The following is an 18,170-nucleotide window of genomic DNA, read 5'->3' as shown; positions in this document are numbered from 1 at the left end:
ATGAGCTTATCTGGTAGACAACATTTTACATATGCGGCCACAACTAGTTGCCAGGATAATTAAGTGTGTTTTGTGTGACCCTACTGAGAGAAGACTTTTGGAAGCTTATATCTGTTTTCTCCTGGACTTTACTACATGTACCTTTTCTCTTTGCTGATTTTTTGTGTATACTTTCACCATAATAAATCATAATCATTAGTATAACTAGATGCTGACTGCTATATGTCCTTCTAATGGATCATTTAACTAGGGAGTGGCGTTGGGGATCCCTGACAGCCGTCTAGCCAATCCAAAAAGATTGAGTAAGCTTAAGTCTGGAGTTAAGAAAGATATTAGCTGAGATAATAAAATTGGGAACTGTTCCAACAAATTAGATTGGGTATGTCAAATCATTTTTCTGGATGAGACCACCTTACCATGGATAAGGAGAAGTAAACATCTCTGTAGATAATCAGCTATTCCAGTGTGTGGAATTAATGAAGATAGGGAAATTCACAAAAGGACAGTGAGAAGGAGTGCATAGTGCAAAGAGAGGAGAACCCAGAGAGAATGGTGTTGGAGAATCTAGGGCAAGAAGATATCTCTTTGCCATCAGAAAACTGGTCCTGTCATTTTTCACCCCAAAGTCTGGTTCCCTTGCCTATGGAAATATAATCCAAATGTCTGCTGGATTAAAATCCCCCGCAGACAAGGTAACATACCTTTCCTTCCCCTCTACCTCTGCTGCTCACCCTTATATATCCCGGCTATTTTAAGGAGTTGCCATAGAGTTACCTCATCTTTGGCCAGAAATCTATCAGAAATGTATATTAAACAGCATCTTCCTCTCCTGCCCTGTTCTGGTGATCTAATGCCATAGTATTAAGCATGTCAAAATTTATTGGCATAAAACAACGATGATTATGTTCACAAGTATCTGTGAGGCAAACACAATAATCACTGTGCTACAGAAACAAGGCATAATTCCTATTTTCCAATGACTACTGCTCAAAAACTCATTCTAGAATCTCACTGTGGTTACTGTTTTCTAAAATAGCTATAGGTGATGGCAATTCAGGGTCTCTATCTTCTCCAAATATTTGCAGTCTATAATAGGGTGTTAAAGAATTGCTAACTCCTTGCCTAAGGGTTACACAATGGTGCCCATAATTTTATGACATACTTTTGTAACATTCTAGCTTGACCATACCTGCAAAACAGTAGTGTCAATATTGTATTGAAATGAGTTGATGTGTATTTCTTCCTGCCTAGACTTCCAGCTCCTCCTGGTAAAGGATCATGTGTTACTCAATGTCTGTGTCCTTAGCACCCAGCACAGAGCCTGGCACATAGGACTCAAATACATTTCCTCAATAGAATACTAAATAAATGGGCTTATCCAAAGTTATACTTTTCAAGAATCAAGAGAATCAAGAGATTCTCATTCTAAAGTAGATGAATAGCCTTAATATTTCCACATTGAAGAATAAATGATCAGAAAAAAATTCATGAGTTTAACTATATGTTAACTAACTAGAATGTAAATAAAAAGTTGAAACATAAAAAAAGAAAGAATTTTATGAGTTTGTATGATCATAATCTGAGCCTGGGGGAGTTATTTTTTTTTTTAGCTAATTTTGAGATGTCTATTTTTTCTTTTGATAAGGAAAAGTACTAGACAGGACTGTTTGTAAGGATGAAAATATATTGTCCTGTTATCATGACTCATATATGTAATAATCAAACATCTAAAAATAACACTTTCATTAATTTACTGTTAGAAGAAACATGTTTCTTGCTGATTGTTGTGCTTACTATTTTCCCCCTTTCTATGAATTTTATTATGATATTAGTCAAACAAAAAAATGAGTATTCACATCTGATATGATGAATATGGTTTTATGGTCTTCACCATGTATTGATCACAGATTATTTTTAGTACTTCCTGATTTATATGTGTAGACCCACTATGATACTTATTATAGTCATTTAGTTGTTTGATTTTATGAGAAAGGAAAAAGTTTGATAGGTAGATACATCCACAATAAGAATAGTGCACTTCTTTCAGGAAATTTAATTTCCAGACCAAGAAAACATTCAGTAAGTTGCTCTTGTAAAAATAATTTGGTGTCCCAGTGGATAGCATCTGATACAGATCCACTGATAAGTACCAAACCTCCTATTATTTTATCTAGGTGGGGTATGGAATAATTTAATAGTGTCATTGAGAATATACAATGCTCCAAATAATTTTCAATGACTAGAGGTTTTAATAGTAATTTTAGAAACACTGGTTGGTATATATTTGATTCCAAAGTACAATTTTAATAAAGTTAATATTTTGAAGTACTTGGTTTATAAAGCAATTTGGTTTATAAAGCAACACAGATTGCTTTTAATTTTTCACCCATATGCTGTCCAAGGTGCGAATAAAATAGATCCAAGCTTAGACATTAATTTTTTATTTTTTAAAAATGTAAACTTCAAAAATGTAAACTCACATGAAGAATGAATTTTTATTTTTTATTTTTTATTTTTTTAAGTTTATTTATTTTATTTATTTTTTTTTTAATTTTTTTTTCAACGTTTATTTATTTTTGGGACAGAGAGAGACAGAGCATGAACGGGGGAGGGGCAGAGAGAGAGGGAGACACAGAATCAGAAACAGGCTCCAGGCTCTGAGTCATCAGCCCAGAGCCCGACGCGGGGCTCGAACTCACGGACCGCGAGATCGTGACCTGGCTGAAGTCGGACGCTTAACCGACTGCGCCACCCAGGCACCCCTTTAAGTTTATTTTTGAGAGAGAGACAGAGGGAGAAAGCGAGCAAGCACGGGGGAGGGAGACACAGAATCGGAAGCAGGGTCCAGGCTCTGAACTGTCAGCATAGAGCCTGACATGGGGCTCAAACCTATGAGCTGTGAGATCATGACCTGAGCAGAAGTCAGACGCTTAACCGACTGAGTCACCCAGGCGCCCCTAAACAATGAATTTTTAAATTCAGTGTTCTTAAAATAATTTAGGTATAGTCTTACCTAATTACATGTGGCTTCCTGTGAGTATAACCTTAAGTACATTCAAAATGGCTGTTCACAATGACAAAGCACATTTCTGCATCTCCAGAACTCAGAGTAAAAAAAGGTATATTTCTAAAACATCTTCTAATATTATACTTTTTACCTATAAAATAACAGGAAATACTTAAATCAAGAACTGAGCCTGCAAAATAAATGATGTATTAATCTGTAGTATCAGAAAGAATATATCCAAGTTGTTCCACCATTATGTAGAGTATATGTAGTCTTTTAAAATTATTATTATTAGTCACATAGAGGCAGTTGAAAAAAGGTTAAGAGTACCACTATAATGTTATTAACAATGACATCAGGCATTCTGAGTTTTAACCAGTGTATAGTTGAAGGACAATAAACAACCAAGATCGTTATGATTAGAACCGTCCCCATTGTCTAGCATTGTCCCCAGCATTGACCTGATATCATGGCCCTGCCTTCACCAAACTTAAGAGAAAATAAGGGAAGATAGAATAGAGGGGAATTGGATAGGATAAACGTAATAATAAGAGGTGAGATATAATTCAGACCTTTGAAAAAAACCTATGTGCCATTTTAAGAGATTCACTACTTAAATTTTAACTGTCATGTTTCCCTATATTTAACAAAATGCATGATTATGATAAAAAAGAAGCTTTAAGTGTCTGTATCTTAACTTTTATGATGAAGTTAGACCCGAACAGTTAGTTGATGAGATTACCATATGAAAACTAGAAAATAACCTTGCACTCAAAAGCATCTGAAAGTAACTGTTGATTCTATTAATTTTATTATATAATACTTGAATTAAAAATAAATGGGGGCACTTGTGCTGAGCATTGGATGTTATATTTAAGTAATGAATCACTAAATTCTACAAGTAAGAATAAGTGTGTGTGTGTGTGTGTGTGTGTGTGTGTGTTTGACAGTTTGAAAACACTTAACTAATTAGCATTTAACTATTAGATGTTTAACATTTCTTCCCCTTTCTCAATTTTTGTATGACATTCAGGCAAATGATTATTTTCTGTGAACATCGCCAAGATTTTGGATGGAGAGGCTATGGTTATGCTTTGGCACTTTTTGTTGTAGTCTTTTTGCAAACCTTGATCCTTCAGCAATATCAACGTTTTAACATGCTCACTTCAGCAAAAATTAAGACAGCTGTAATTGGACTCATCTACAAAAAGGTAAAAAGTTAAGGAATTCTCAATTTCTAAATGGATTCTTTCATTGTATGCTTTGAAATAGCATATAGTATATTAAAAATTCTTAGAGTGCCCGTTGAATATACATTTATTTTGCTTTAAAAAACTTTGAGTCATCAATACTGGTTGTATTAATTTCTCTATATGGTTCTCTATAGTCCTTACAGTCCCTGAAACTTCTAGTGAGCCCTAATCCAGGAAACTAGATGATGGTTTCTGTCCACTGTTGTGTCACTGAACTCCTCCTCACAAAGTGAATAGCCTTGAGTATTTTCATGTTTGTCTGTGTTTATGTATGAACATTTCTTCCTTTCATGATCATTTTCTTTCTGCATGCTACTTTTTTCTTCCTGTGCTCACTCTGCTTTCTCATGCAACAAAGCCATCTTTCTCTATGCAGTCATTATCTGCTACTCTTTCATTCTGTGCCTTGCCTCTGCACTGCACCCCCAGAAACGAAACCTGGCTGATACTTATACTTGCATTAACCCTGAAGTTTAATTTGTTCTTTCTTGAAAATACAGTTTTAAATACCACCTCATTACCATCCAGAGCCTTTTATTTACATCATAATTAAACTGTTAAAGAGCTTATTTACATCATAATTAAACTATTAAAGAATTTCTTCCTTCCAGTAGTTATCACTTGAATTATTCAATTAAGTGTATTTTGCATTCTTACTCACTACTGTTTTGTAAATTGTGGGCTCTTTAAGATTTGGAATAGAAACCTATTTACCTGTTGTACTTTTATCATCTGGGAGAGTGACTTTTATACATTTTTATAAAAAGCTGGATGTCTGAGTAAATAAATAAACAAGCCACTCCTTCAAAAAATTAGGGGGAATTATTAGCATATATAATTGATGTGTGGAACTAAATGCAGGTTTTATAAGAGGTCAAAAGAACAGGAAATCTACAATGATTGTGTGCGGTTAAGGAAGGTTTCACATAGAAAGGAAGCCTTGAAGTGGTCTTTGGGAAAGGTGTAGAATTTGTATGAATGGAAGGAAGTATTACAATTTGGACTGAGCTGGGCATTAAGCATTACAGGCCATTTGGCCATATTGGGCCAAAATGGGAGTATGGAATGGTTTTAGCCCAAGTGCTGGGTCATACTGCCACAGTCATAATTCTAGAGGCTATAAATTCTGAGAAATCCTAATAGGGAGGAAAGATGTCAACAAATCGAGGAATCAGTTTAAATGTTAACACTTGTCTTTGATATACAGTCCATATGGAATAGGATTTCATTCAGTGATTAAAGCATTGGAGTTTGAGTGTAGGATTTGGGTGGATTTGCAAATATGAAAGAGGGGAATGTGGTAGCAATTAGAACAAGTTGTCAAATAAAAAGAAGAAAATCAAGCATTGTGGGTGACTCTTACAAGGGCAGAGAGACCTTGGAGATAATAACGTAAAAGGTCACACTGGCTACAGGGAGGAAACCATAGATTCTTTAGAGAGATTGTTTAAGAACAAAGAACACTCAGGATCAAAGGAGTATATCAATCAAGCCAGCTCAGTAGACCTTGCCTTAGGGATTATGATTTAATTCCAAGTCCATCAAACAAGCAGCAGAAGACATTACAACCTGTTGTGATAACCTGCATTGATGCACTGAGGTAGCATGTGCACATGCCACTGATTTTATAAGGGTGGCTTTTTTCTGAGTCTCCTATCCTACACCTGCTTTCTAGAGGGAGTCTCTCTCCATGGAACTAATTAGGGTAGTTAAATTTCTCTTCTCTTTCTCTTCTTTGTCTCTTTACAGGTTGTAGAATTCTGATTTTCATCATACTTAGATACTCAATGTCCAAAATGTCTCTCATAGTGGCGCCAGATACCCATATTAATCTGACATTGGCTCTAGTTCATCAAGGACTTGTTTTTAGAGTGGGGTAAACCTGATCTCAGATACTGTTCTTGTTGAAGAGGGGAGCTGTTAGGACTTTCTTGTTCTCTGTCCATTCACATGCTGCTCGTTTGGAATAAAGGTCAGGGCATACCAATTTTAAGGTTTGTGGAAAAAGCAGGGGCCTCCTTCCACTTGATCACTTTAGGAGTTCATGAGTCTCAAAGCTCAGATTTTGTTACACCTTAGGTCACAGGTACGGCTCCATGACAATTCTTGAGGTCTAAGAAATGGGAAATGCATCAAAAGCAGCATCAGTTATCCTGGGTTTAATGTGGGCAGTCTGAGAGCATTCCTCTACCAAACACTGTCCAGTAGAATCTTTGTGATTTTAAAAATGGGTAAAGATGATCAGAATGTATAAAACTTTTATTTAAAAAATAAATGTCATGGGAATATAATGTGTAGCATGGTGACTATATTTTGTATTTGAAAGCTGCCAAGAGAGTAGTTCTTAAAAGTTCTCATCACAAGAAATTTTGTAATTTTGTACTATGTGTAGTGATGGATGTTTAGACTTGTGATCATTTTGCAATATATACACATATCGAAGCATTATGTTACACACCTGAAGCTAAAGTATGTCAACTAAATATATCTCAATTTTATATTAAAGTGTTTTTAATGTTTGTCTATTTATTTTTTAAGTTTATTTTGAGAGAGAGAGAGAGAGAGAGAGAGAGAGAGAGAGAGAGAACACAAGCAGTGGAGGGGAAGAGGAGAGAGAGAGAATCCCAAGAAGGCTCCATGCTGTCAGCATGGAGCGCAGTGTGGGGCTTGAGCTCACGAACCGTGAGATCATGACCTGAGCCAAAATCAAGAGTCTGTTGCTTAACGGACTGAGCCACCCAGGCACCCCTTTGTTTATTTTTGAGAGAGAGAGAGAGAGAGAGAGAGAGAGAGAGAGAGAGAGAGAGAGAGAGAGAGAGGTGGGAGCAGAAAGAGAAGGAGACATAGAATTCAAAGCAGGCTCCAGGCTCCGAGCTGTCAGCATAAAGCCCAATGCGGGGCTTGAACTCATGAACCGTGAGATCATGACCTGAGCCAAAGTTGGACACTTAATCAACTGAGCCACCCAGGCACCCCAATATATCTCAATTTTTAAAAGAGGGAGGAGAAAAGGAAAAACAGGAGAGATTTGGGACATGGAGTGCTGACAAGGAGAACAGATTTGAGTTAGAGACCAAAGTTTTGTTTTCCATTGAAGGAATAATATGAGGATTTGAGATATCTGGAAAAAAATAAAGTGAAATAAAATAAAAGTTTCAAAACAATTTTTTTAACTAGAAAAAGTACTACATCCACACTATCTGGTTGGGCAGCCACTAGTAACATATGATTATTGAGCCTTTGAACTATAGCTAGTAAGATTAAGGAAATGAATTTTTAATTTTAATTAAATGTAATAACCACACATAGCTAATGACTACCATATTGGATAGTATTACAGTGCCTAGACTGTCTACATTTGTACTTTAAAGATTTATTCTTACCTTAATTGTGATAATTATAAAATGCAAGAAAATTGATAAAATATATATATATATATTAAATTTTTGTTTATTTATTTTTGAAAGAGAGAGAAAGAGAGCATGGAGGAGGAGTAGAGAGAGGGAGACAGAGGATCTGAAGCAGGCTCTGCACTGACAGCAGAGAGCCTGACACAGGGCTTGAACTCATGAACTGTGAGATCATGATTTGAGCCGAAGTTGGACGCATAACCAACTGAGCCACCCAGGCGCCTCAGGTATATTTTTTTAAAATAAAGAAACTCTACTGTGGTCAGGATTAGGAGAAGCAGAATCCATATCATGCACATAGAGTCAGAAAGATAATTCTGGCATATTGTATTGCATGCAGTGGAATTGAAGAAGAATGCGTTCTTATAAATGTTACGAGGGTCTACCTTTAGGTACACCTTATGTCATTAGAAGTATAGTCACTTTTGGTTTAGAATCACTGGGTTAGGAATTTTTAGGGCCCTTCCAGCTCTAAATTATGTGATTTCTGTGACTTATAGCAGCGTTGGTCAGGAAAAATGTCATGGTTAATATTGCATAATATTGCATGACGTAGGTCTGAAGGATGAATTGCATGAGGCAAAGGCTCTACTGTTGGAAATACATAGTGGGAGGGAGTCCACAGATGAATACATGGCTTACTCAGAAAATGATGAGTAGATTAATGTAGCTAGAGATAATATTTTATGAGCACGTTGGTGGGGAGGGTTAGGATGGTAAGAAAGAAGGGATTGCAGCTCATTTTTTTAGAAGCTTGAAAACTACATTGTAAAAATGTACTTTAGTTCTAGAGGAAGTTAGGACTCATTTGAGCCATAGGACAGATGGGTAATCAGGAGAAAGTAATTAAAATAGGTTGGGTTGGAAATAAAGAATATTTTAGAACTATATTAATAGTTCTGGAAGTAAAGATATGAACCAGAGCCATGGCAGTGAGTCTAGAAATGAAAACATACATTAAGTGGGAGAATGTGAAATGGCAAACATATTTCACCATCAGATGATAAAATGAGATACAAGTGAATTGAGTTCAGTGATAGTCAAGATATCTCCAGTCAATAAGATGTTTTTAAAGGCTGGGGCCATACCTGGCTCATCTGGCTCTTGTTGGAGTATAATTCAATGTATGAAATCAATGACGTTTCACAATGTGATGAGTCACCTACCTGTGCTGTGTGTGTGTAGACTAGATAAGGACAATATTCTACAATATTCTAGAAAAGAAATCTCAAACTTGGATGGAATTTAAAAATAACAGAGCTTTGTGAGTGTGATTATGATTACAATATGACTGTTAAATGAAAATTGGCTAATTTTCATTTTGATTGCAGAGTATTTATAAACTCTCAACTTTTCATATGGTTTTAGATTTTACATTTTTTTCCCTTTTACCTCAGTGTTGCTTTCTCTCTTTTATAAGGTTAAATACTTTTTACCAGATAATTCTTCAGTATGTTGCACCATCCAGTATACTTGTGGTGTCATATTGCAGTATTCTTCCAAATTGTTTTGTATAACAAAGAGGCAGTTTAGATTGTGTAATTTAGGAATAAATGGTAACTAAATTCCCCTTCATGCCTTGTGAATTTTGTCCCTCACAGAAATGTAAAAGTTTAGTTGGCAGAAAAAAATATTGAAAGAAAAATCAGTGCTCCTGATGTTAAAAATGCAATGCAGAACAACATCCATTTAGATAGTGCCCTTTAATCTTAATATTTTGAAAGCAGTTAATTTTTAAAGATAATTTTCTTTTGTATATTGAAGAAAATATGTGTAAGGAATAAAATGGGGCAGACAAAATGACAGCAATTCATAATTCCAGATTGCAAAGGTAATCATTGATGTAATTTCCTCTAATTATTTTACATGCATGCATATATATGTGTAATATACTTTTTTATAATCTATTATTTATTTCATAATAGGTCATGACCAAACATGTTGAGAAAATACTTTGTTATATGACACAAACAATTTAAATTCATAGCAGAAACTTTCATATATGTATACACTACACTTTTTCCTACTACTGTCATTTTTTGCCTGATTTGTCACCTTGTTTACCATCTTCACTCATGATACATATGGTTCACTCAATGTATATTGGAGTTCTTTTTCCACACATTCTTATTTTTTTTAATTTTTTTTAACGTTTATTTATTTTTGAGACAGGGAGAGACAGAGCATGAACGGGGGAGGGGCAGAGAGAGAGGGAGACACAGAATCCGAAACAGGCTCCAGGCTCTGAGCTGTCAGCACAGAGCCCGACACGGGGCTCAAACTCACGGACCGCGAGATCATGACCTGAGCCGAAGGCGGACGCTTATCCGACGGCGGACGCTTATCCGACTGAGCCACCCAGGCGCCCCTCCACACATTCTTTATAACCATAGCAGTATTGTCTTCTGACTACAGATTTTACAGCTGCTGCCAACCCCCACCTCTTACCCCACCATTTTCAAATAACCTGTTTTATTTTAATTTTACTGTGTTTGGGTGCTTGTATTTCTTTTTTTTTTTAATTTTTTAAAAAATATTTATTTATTTTTGAGAGAGACAGGGAGAAACAGAGCATGGGGGAGGGGCAGAGAGCCTAGAGAGACACAGAATACAAAGCAGATTCCAGGCTCTGAGCACTCAGCACAGAGCCCAACGTGGGGCTCAAACCCATGAGCCGTGAGATCATGACCTGAGCTGAAGTCGGATACTCAACCGACTGAGCCACCCAGGTGCCCCATAAGTATATCTTTCTAAGGATAATTTTGACATTATAGAATTTGCAAATTTTACCAGGATAAGAGAAGGTACTGTTTTCTAACTAAATTGACTGGTACTTCCTGATTGCTTTTGGTTTGAAATATTTTCTTCAATCAGAGAGATTGTCTTCTGTTTTATCTTTAATTATTTCTTATTCTTTACTTGTAAAGTAATTGTTATGTATTTATGTGTCTATATATATATATATATAATATACACACGTGTATAATAGACACATACAAACATATATGTTGCACTCTGTTTTAAGCACTATTATGTACATAGAAATAGATACATGGTCAGTTATAGATATGGATGTAGCTGTCAATATAATGCTCACATATGTAATATAAGGAACTTAAAGTCAGAACAATTGAGTAACTTACCCACTGTCAAAGAGTTATGAAATAGTGTTACTGGCTGGCCCTGGAACCCAGGCATTTCACCCTAGAAGTTGGTTATTCATTAATCTATATTTATAAAGAAATATAAATGTATGTGTAAATACATATTAATATAAATACATATTTATATTAATATGTATTTATATATTTATAATATATATTTAATATATTCATCTAAATATAATACATTTAAAACATATTTATGTAATATATACATATATGTGTGTATATTTATATCCCATGAGTGTATACCTACCTGAAACTCCTCCATGCCTTAAATCTTTTTTTTTTAATATTTCATGTTTAAAATATGTTTTCTCTAATATCTGGGAAAAGTTTTTGAACATTATCTACTGGTTTAGGAATTCCATTTTTGGGGGTGCCTGGGTGGCTTAAACAGTTAAGTGTCTGGCTTTGGCTCAGGTCATGCTCTTATAGTTCGCGAGTTCAAGCTCCACATCAGGCTCTCTGCTATTAGCACAGAGCCTGCTTCAGATCCTCTGTCCCCCTCTCTCTCTGCCCCCTCCCCTGCTGTCTCTCTCTGTCTCTCTCACTCTCAAAAATAAACATAAAATTGAAAAAAAAATCCTTTCTTGTAACATCCATTTGGACTTTTGGTGCCTCCACTGTAATTTTAAACAATTTGACACTTGTATTTTCAATTTAAATTATTCTTTTTTGTTTTTACTCATTTTAAACAGTTATCGTGTTCTTTTGCTATAAGATTAAAAAGGGATATTCATATATTTCTCATGTTTCTTGTGATATATTTTGTTCCAATAGGTCATTTATTTGATTCCTTGGATAATTTAGCTACTTTGAACTATTCAATCTGCTAGTATTTTCATAAATACTAAATACTCGTTAACTTTTCCTTCTATAAGTGTGAGAGAAAATAGTTTATAACTTTTTATAATTATAAGTTGCTGGTGGATTCTATTAGAGATCAATGGTCCTCTCTTAAGAAATGTTATAGACTTAATGAAATGAGAGTTACAGTTCTAGGATTTCCATGGTTTCACTTGGCCAAATTAGGCGATCAGTAACATGTTAGGGGAAGGTTAAAGAGCTGCCTTTGGGGGAGACATGGCTAAAGCTTAATATCATAATGACTAATATGTTTTTCTTTTCTTCCCCCTCTTGTGGCAGTAGTAGTCATTCTGTTTTATCACTAGCACCACTGTCCCCCCATTACTAGTCAGTAATAGAACTGTTTCTAATTTACTGTGTAGAAATGTAAACAAGGATTGAACACTGCAGCAGTCATAAATGTTAGGGGGATTCTGGAACCTTATGATGCTCCCTTATGATATGGATATGGATATGATACAACCTTATGAGGCTGTGCAGACCACCACCCCCCCTGCCCCCAAGAAGGTTGTACCTCCCTCTTACATGAAGCCCTCCTGCTTTAAACTCAGGAATTATAGAAGAGTTCCACTGAAAGTCGTACCTACTTATTTTTAATATGGGCCTTTTCTTTGGCTTTTTATTATTCATTTGTTGAAAAAAATAGACTTTGAGTGCTTCCTATATCCCATTTACTCTTGTTAGCCCCAGCTGTCTATCCTGTCCCTCTTTAAATCAGTGCAGTGGACGTTCCTTAAAATTCTTGGCATATGAATGAACTTTTGCCTGGCTTCCAGTACAAATACCAATTCCCCACTACTTTTGCAGTTTATTTTTTCATTTCACTGGGAATTTTAAATGAGTGGAGCATTAAATAAATGAATTTCTAACATCAACCTTAGTAAGAGTTACCAATAATTAAACTTGGGAATATTGAATTCAGTATACAAATATTAAAATAATGTGCATAGAGACAAAGTGAGAATTGGGCCTTGGAAGAAAAAATGTATTTCCATCTGCTCCACGAAGCCTTTCCAATATTTTTATCTTTCTAAATTCCCATAGCCCTTCTTAGCTATTTTTATACTTACTATCATTCTGTGTGGGAGGTATATGTGTGTGTGGGGGGGGGGGTGGTGGTAAGTAGACTCCACAACCAGATTATAATCTTTTTGAGAATTAGGATAGTGTCATTTTTAAATTTTCTAGTTTCAAGCATAATACTATTCATCAGCATGCATTAGATATTTATTGATTCTTTTATGTACCTTGTATTGATAAAATTTAGATGGTTTAGCATTTTAGGGGTGCCAACGGATAGAGAAGATCCTCAATGCTAAAAATATAAAATAGATTTTTTTGTGTGTGAATTCTACACTCATTGTGGGGCTTGACCTCATGACCTCAAGATCAACAGTCACATGCTGTACATATTGAGCCAGCCAAGCACCCCTAGAACAGATTTTTTTTTAATTTTGTAATCAGCAATTTGTAGAGGGTTCTTAGTGAAGGTATTTGCTTGGGAATACAAATGTTACTCTCTACCAATATGCAGTGAATTTTAAAACTATATGTTTTGATCAATAATTGTATCTTCCTCATGTAATAACATTAAAAGTTCTCAATATTTTATAATCCTAATGCATAAATAATCTTGTACGTTTTCCTAAATATATTAAAAATTGATATTAAAAGTTACCATTGTTTGATGATAATAATGCCCCAAGTTCTACAGAACTCTTAAATATTTTGCTGCTTCTTTTTTTTTTTTCCTAGGCCCTACTTTTATCTAATGTCTCACGAAAGAGGTTTTCAACTGGGGAAGTTATTAACTTGATGTCAGCAGATGCCCAGCAGCTCATGGACTTGACCGCAAACCTCAATCTCCTTTGGTCAGCCCCTTTACAAATCCTGATGGCCGTATCACTGCTTTGGCAAGAGTTGGGTCCAGCAGTGTTGGCAGGGACAGCAGTCCTGGTGTTGGTTATACCAATAAATGCTTTGGTTGCAACTAGAGTAAAAAAGCTAAAGGTAAGAAAAAGACTGCATCCTGTTACACGTGTTAAACAGAAGCCAAGTTTTCTGACTTGTGTTGACAATAACCATCTAGCAAATTCTGTATATGTGGAAATAACCCAACTTTGCCATTCATTCATTCAACCAATATCGATTGGACATCTGTTCTGTGCTGAAGTACTGCAGTGAGGAGAACTGATGAGTTCCAGCTTTCATTGGAGGAGAAGGCATTGAGAAATGAATAAATAGCACAATGCCAGATATTAATTTGTGTACGAAGAAATACGAATTAGGCTAGGATGGTAGAGTAACAGAGTGCCATTTCACATACGGGATAGTGAAGTCCTCAGGAAGGATATGATATATCAGCAGGGTGAGGGAGGAATCCCTGTACATGTCTGAGAAAAAGATTTACTAAGCAAAAGTAACAGTGTGCACACAGTCTAGAGATAAGGGTGTGCTTGTTTTGTCTGAAGAGTGGCAGGGAGGCTGGTGGGTTACAGTGAGCAAGGAGTGACTACATCCAGAAAGTAGTTGGTAAGTGATTAACTGAAATAATTTTAATATTCTTACTTTACATTCATTCATCTTACTGTTAATACCTTATTTGACGTCTGCCATGTACCAGACAGTGTGGACTATGCTATACTGTAGAAATGGAGAAACAGGACATAGTTTACTGCACCAAAAAACCACAGTTTAAGGGGAAGGACGAATGGTTTCATGTGTTAAAGTAAACACACACATGCAGGTGTATTGCTTATGACACTTATTTTATTATTTTAAATGGATAAAAGATTAACACTATCTATGTACTGACATGGAAATGTGTCAATCACATATTAGGGGGAAAATAAAGAAACCTATGTATGGAGATATATGTGTATATTATGCATACATGTACATATACATAACCCAATTTTTTTTTAGTGTTTTTAACCTTTATTTATTTTTGAGAGAGAGAGCGAGAGAGCATGAGTGGGGGAGGGGAGAGAGAGAGGGAGATATGGAATGTGGAGCAGGCTCCAGGCTCTAAGCTGTCAGCACAGAGCCTGATGCAGGGCCCAAACTCACAGACCATGAGATCCTGACCTGAGCCGAAGTCTGACACCCAACAGACTGAGCCACCCAGACGCCCCAAATTTTTAAAATGTGAATATACCTATACACATGGGTGTGATAGAGATAAGTAAATGAAATGATACAGATTTAGATATAAATGAATTTTTATAGGCATAGAAATAATCTAGAGATGAAGCACCAGTCTTTTAAGAATAGTTACCTATAGAGTAGAATTAAATGGAAGGAGGGAGATTTTTCACTAATTACTTGAATACATTTAAGGGATGAGGATTTACACCTTCTTTTATATTTTTCTGAATTTTCTAAATACAGATCAATCACCAAATAATTACTAAAATTATTACCAAATAATTACTAGAAAGATGACTAGTCTTTAGAGATGAAAACTAGAAAATACCATATAACTATGAAATAATTATGAATTACTAACACAATAGTATTTAGAATAACAAGTTTGTATTATAATTAATATTTTTAAACTAGCTTTTAAAAATTCTGGATTTTAAATAATTTAAATTCAAACTTTTATGAATTGAAATACATTTGGGGGAAATTTCAAAGAGAGTACAATATTATGTACAAATATACTAAACAGAAAATATGCCTTTAATCACACAAATAGTATTGTGGATAGTAACTTGTAAGTGTGTAGTTTGTTAGATATACAAATACTGTACTTATTATTTGCCAAAAAAGAATCAGTATTTGAAAATATCCATTTTAATAACTTTAATTTCCAAAGTATTAATACTCAATATAGTATACTTATAATATACAGACTTTTATGTTTATTCTGTTATAAATAAATATATATATGTATATATATATATATCTAATTGATAAAATTTGGGGAATTTAATCCCATTTAAATAGAATATGGATGGATATTTTTTTTTATTCAATTTTAAACAAATTACATGTAAATAAATAAATTTTCTACTATTTTGTAAAGTATGCACTTTGCTCTTATTCTACTGCTGGCTACTTTTAAGTTTTAAAATATCTACTTATAACTAATTTTTACCTTTACCAATGAAAGAATATATGAATATTTTATGATGGTTTTCAAAATATTATATGAAATAGAGGGAAGAGACTGTATTTTTTTAAAAGGCTGTAGCAAAGTAAGTTAAATTATTAGCAACCTTTGTCAAATATGCTATCATTTTCTTCCCCTTAAATAGAAAAGCCAAACGAAGAACAAAGATAAACAGATAAAACTACTCAATGAAATCTTACATGGAATTAAGGTAATATAAAAGGAATGTGATTTTAATTTCACTATTTAGAATACAGTAATGTTAGTGAATAAATGAATTTTTTACCATTCTCAATATCAAAGTAATGAAATATATATATTGAAGGAAAGTAATGAAATATATATATTTATATGTATATATGTGCAAAAAATACATATGAGTATATCATATAAACATAGGATACACATTATCTACCATTATATCATAGGATATAAACATTCACCATTACTACACTATAAACATTCATCAACACTATCATTATAAACATAGGATATGCCCGTTATATGTACACATTGATTCACATATATAGGTATACACACACACACACACACACACACACACACACACACATACACACACACGTAATTGTTGGCAGAGTATTTCAAGTCTCATGTATAGGAATTCTTATTGTTAAAATAGCATTTAAATGAAACCAAATAAAATGCAGGTATTTTCTTTCTGTTTCTCACCCAAGAATTAAACATAAATATCCCCAAAGAGACAACATATAACTTGTTTTAAGGGGTTGTGTGGAAGACATGGAATGAGGCAGGCAAGAGTGGCAATGACATTATCATCAGGTTGAAGGCAGGTTTATATGGGGAAAGTGATGAAATGTCATTCAGGTTCTTTTAGGTGGAATGGAAATGATCATACAAATGGTATTTTACAAAATGTATGTTATAAATTATTTATCCCTAAGAAAGCTACCCCCCATTCTACTAATATTTTCTCTATCATAAAAGAGTGCAACCTCATGAACTTTCTAGATAGATAGATAGATAGATAGATAAAATTTCAAATTCTGTTTCACCTAGATTATACCATATCAGATTTTTCTTTTTTTTAATTTTAATGTTTATTTATTTATTTTCTGAGAGAAAGAGAGAGACAGAGAGAGAATGAGAGCAAGCCAGGGAGGAGCAGAGAGAGAGAGAGAAATCTCAAGCAGGCTCTGCACTGTCAGCACACAGCCTGATGTGGGGCTCAAACTCACAAGCTGTGAGATCATGACTAGAGCCAAGACCAAGAGTCCAGTGCTTAACTACTCAGCCACCCAGGAACCCCTAGATTTTTTCTAAAGGACAAAATTTGTAAAGCCCACATGGAATTTCCTTCTGGAATTGACAATTGCATAGGAAATTTTCTGTCTTGTGCATTTATCATTACAAACATAGGATATGCCCATTATATGTACACATTGATTCACTTTAGGAATCATTAAAAATTCTGCTCTATTGTACTGTGTAGAACTTTCACAAAATTGAAAACTACTGAAGTGAAAGACATTTTTAAAGATACCTTGAAAAGAGACTGATATGATTCACTTACTTATCTGAATATAAAAGTAGCCTTAAGTAGCTCTGAAATTTAACTCAGATTAAATTACTGAATAGCTGATATTCTGTAATAAAGTCATACACCCCCAAAGGAATGTTATCCTAATGCATCCAGTACTTCTCAGTGGGTTAATTGATAACCCCTGCATTCATACAAAGTGTAGCAATGTATGTTTATAGGTTGTAAATGCTGATATTGGGGGGGGGGCTGGGTGGCTCAATTGGTTAAGCGTCCAACTCTTGATTTCAGCTCAGGTCATGATCTCACAGTTTATGGGTTTGAGCCCTGCATCGGGCTGTGTGCTGACAACATAGAGCCTGCTTAGGATTTGCTCTCTCTCTCCCTCTCTCTAGCCCCTCCCTCACACTGTCTCTGTCTCTAAATGAATAAATAAATAAATAAAGATTGATCTTCATAAAAGGAAATTTGTATTATCAGTAAGACTGGGACAGTGTAGATAAAATAAAAGAACATTTCCTAGATATCTGAGCAAAGTCAAAAATTTGAAATTAGTTCCAACAGTGAATATACTAGACAACTGGTAGAGGACCAAGTATAGGGAAGTTTAAAGTATAGGATAGTTTGAAGGTGTGGGCAGTCAGCATCCCTGGGGTTTGGGGGAAGAAAACAGATGCTATAGCCTCTCTCTGATAATGATAATAGCTCTCATTTAGTGAACAATTTTTACGTGCCACATGCTGTAATGATCACTTTGGATCTGTTTCCTCATGCAATTCTTAGGAACCCCAAGAAAATAACTTCTCATCTTCATTTTCCAAATAAGGAAACAA

The 18,170-nt window shown here is 34.8% G+C and overlaps 1 protein-coding gene across 2 annotated transcripts in view; it reads left to right on the top strand.

Moving 5' to 3' along the window:
• Positions 1 to 18,170, top strand: part of LOC106974549 (multidrug resistance-associated protein 1-like) — an 87,149-nt gene that overhangs the window by 15,524 nt on the left and 53,455 nt on the right. For both annotated transcript variants that reach the window (XM_015071802.3, XM_015071804.3), the window contains 3 exons: positions 4,041 to 4,218; positions 13,457 to 13,711; positions 15,964 to 16,029. In XM_015071802.3, coding sequence (XP_014927288.1) covers positions 4,041 to 4,218; positions 13,457 to 13,711; positions 15,964 to 16,029 — 499 coding nt within the window. The remainder of the gene's footprint in view (positions 1 to 4,040; positions 4,219 to 13,456; positions 13,712 to 15,963; positions 16,030 to 18,170) is intronic.

Source organism: Acinonyx jubatus, chromosome C2, assembly GCF_027475565.1.
Source record: "Acinonyx jubatus isolate Ajub_Pintada_27869175 chromosome C2, VMU_Ajub_asm_v1.0, whole genome shotgun sequence".
In the NCBI taxonomy this organism is placed as follows: Eukaryota; Metazoa; Chordata; class Mammalia; order Carnivora; family Felidae; genus Acinonyx; species Acinonyx jubatus.
This window is presented reverse-complemented; position numbering and strand designations above follow the sequence as displayed.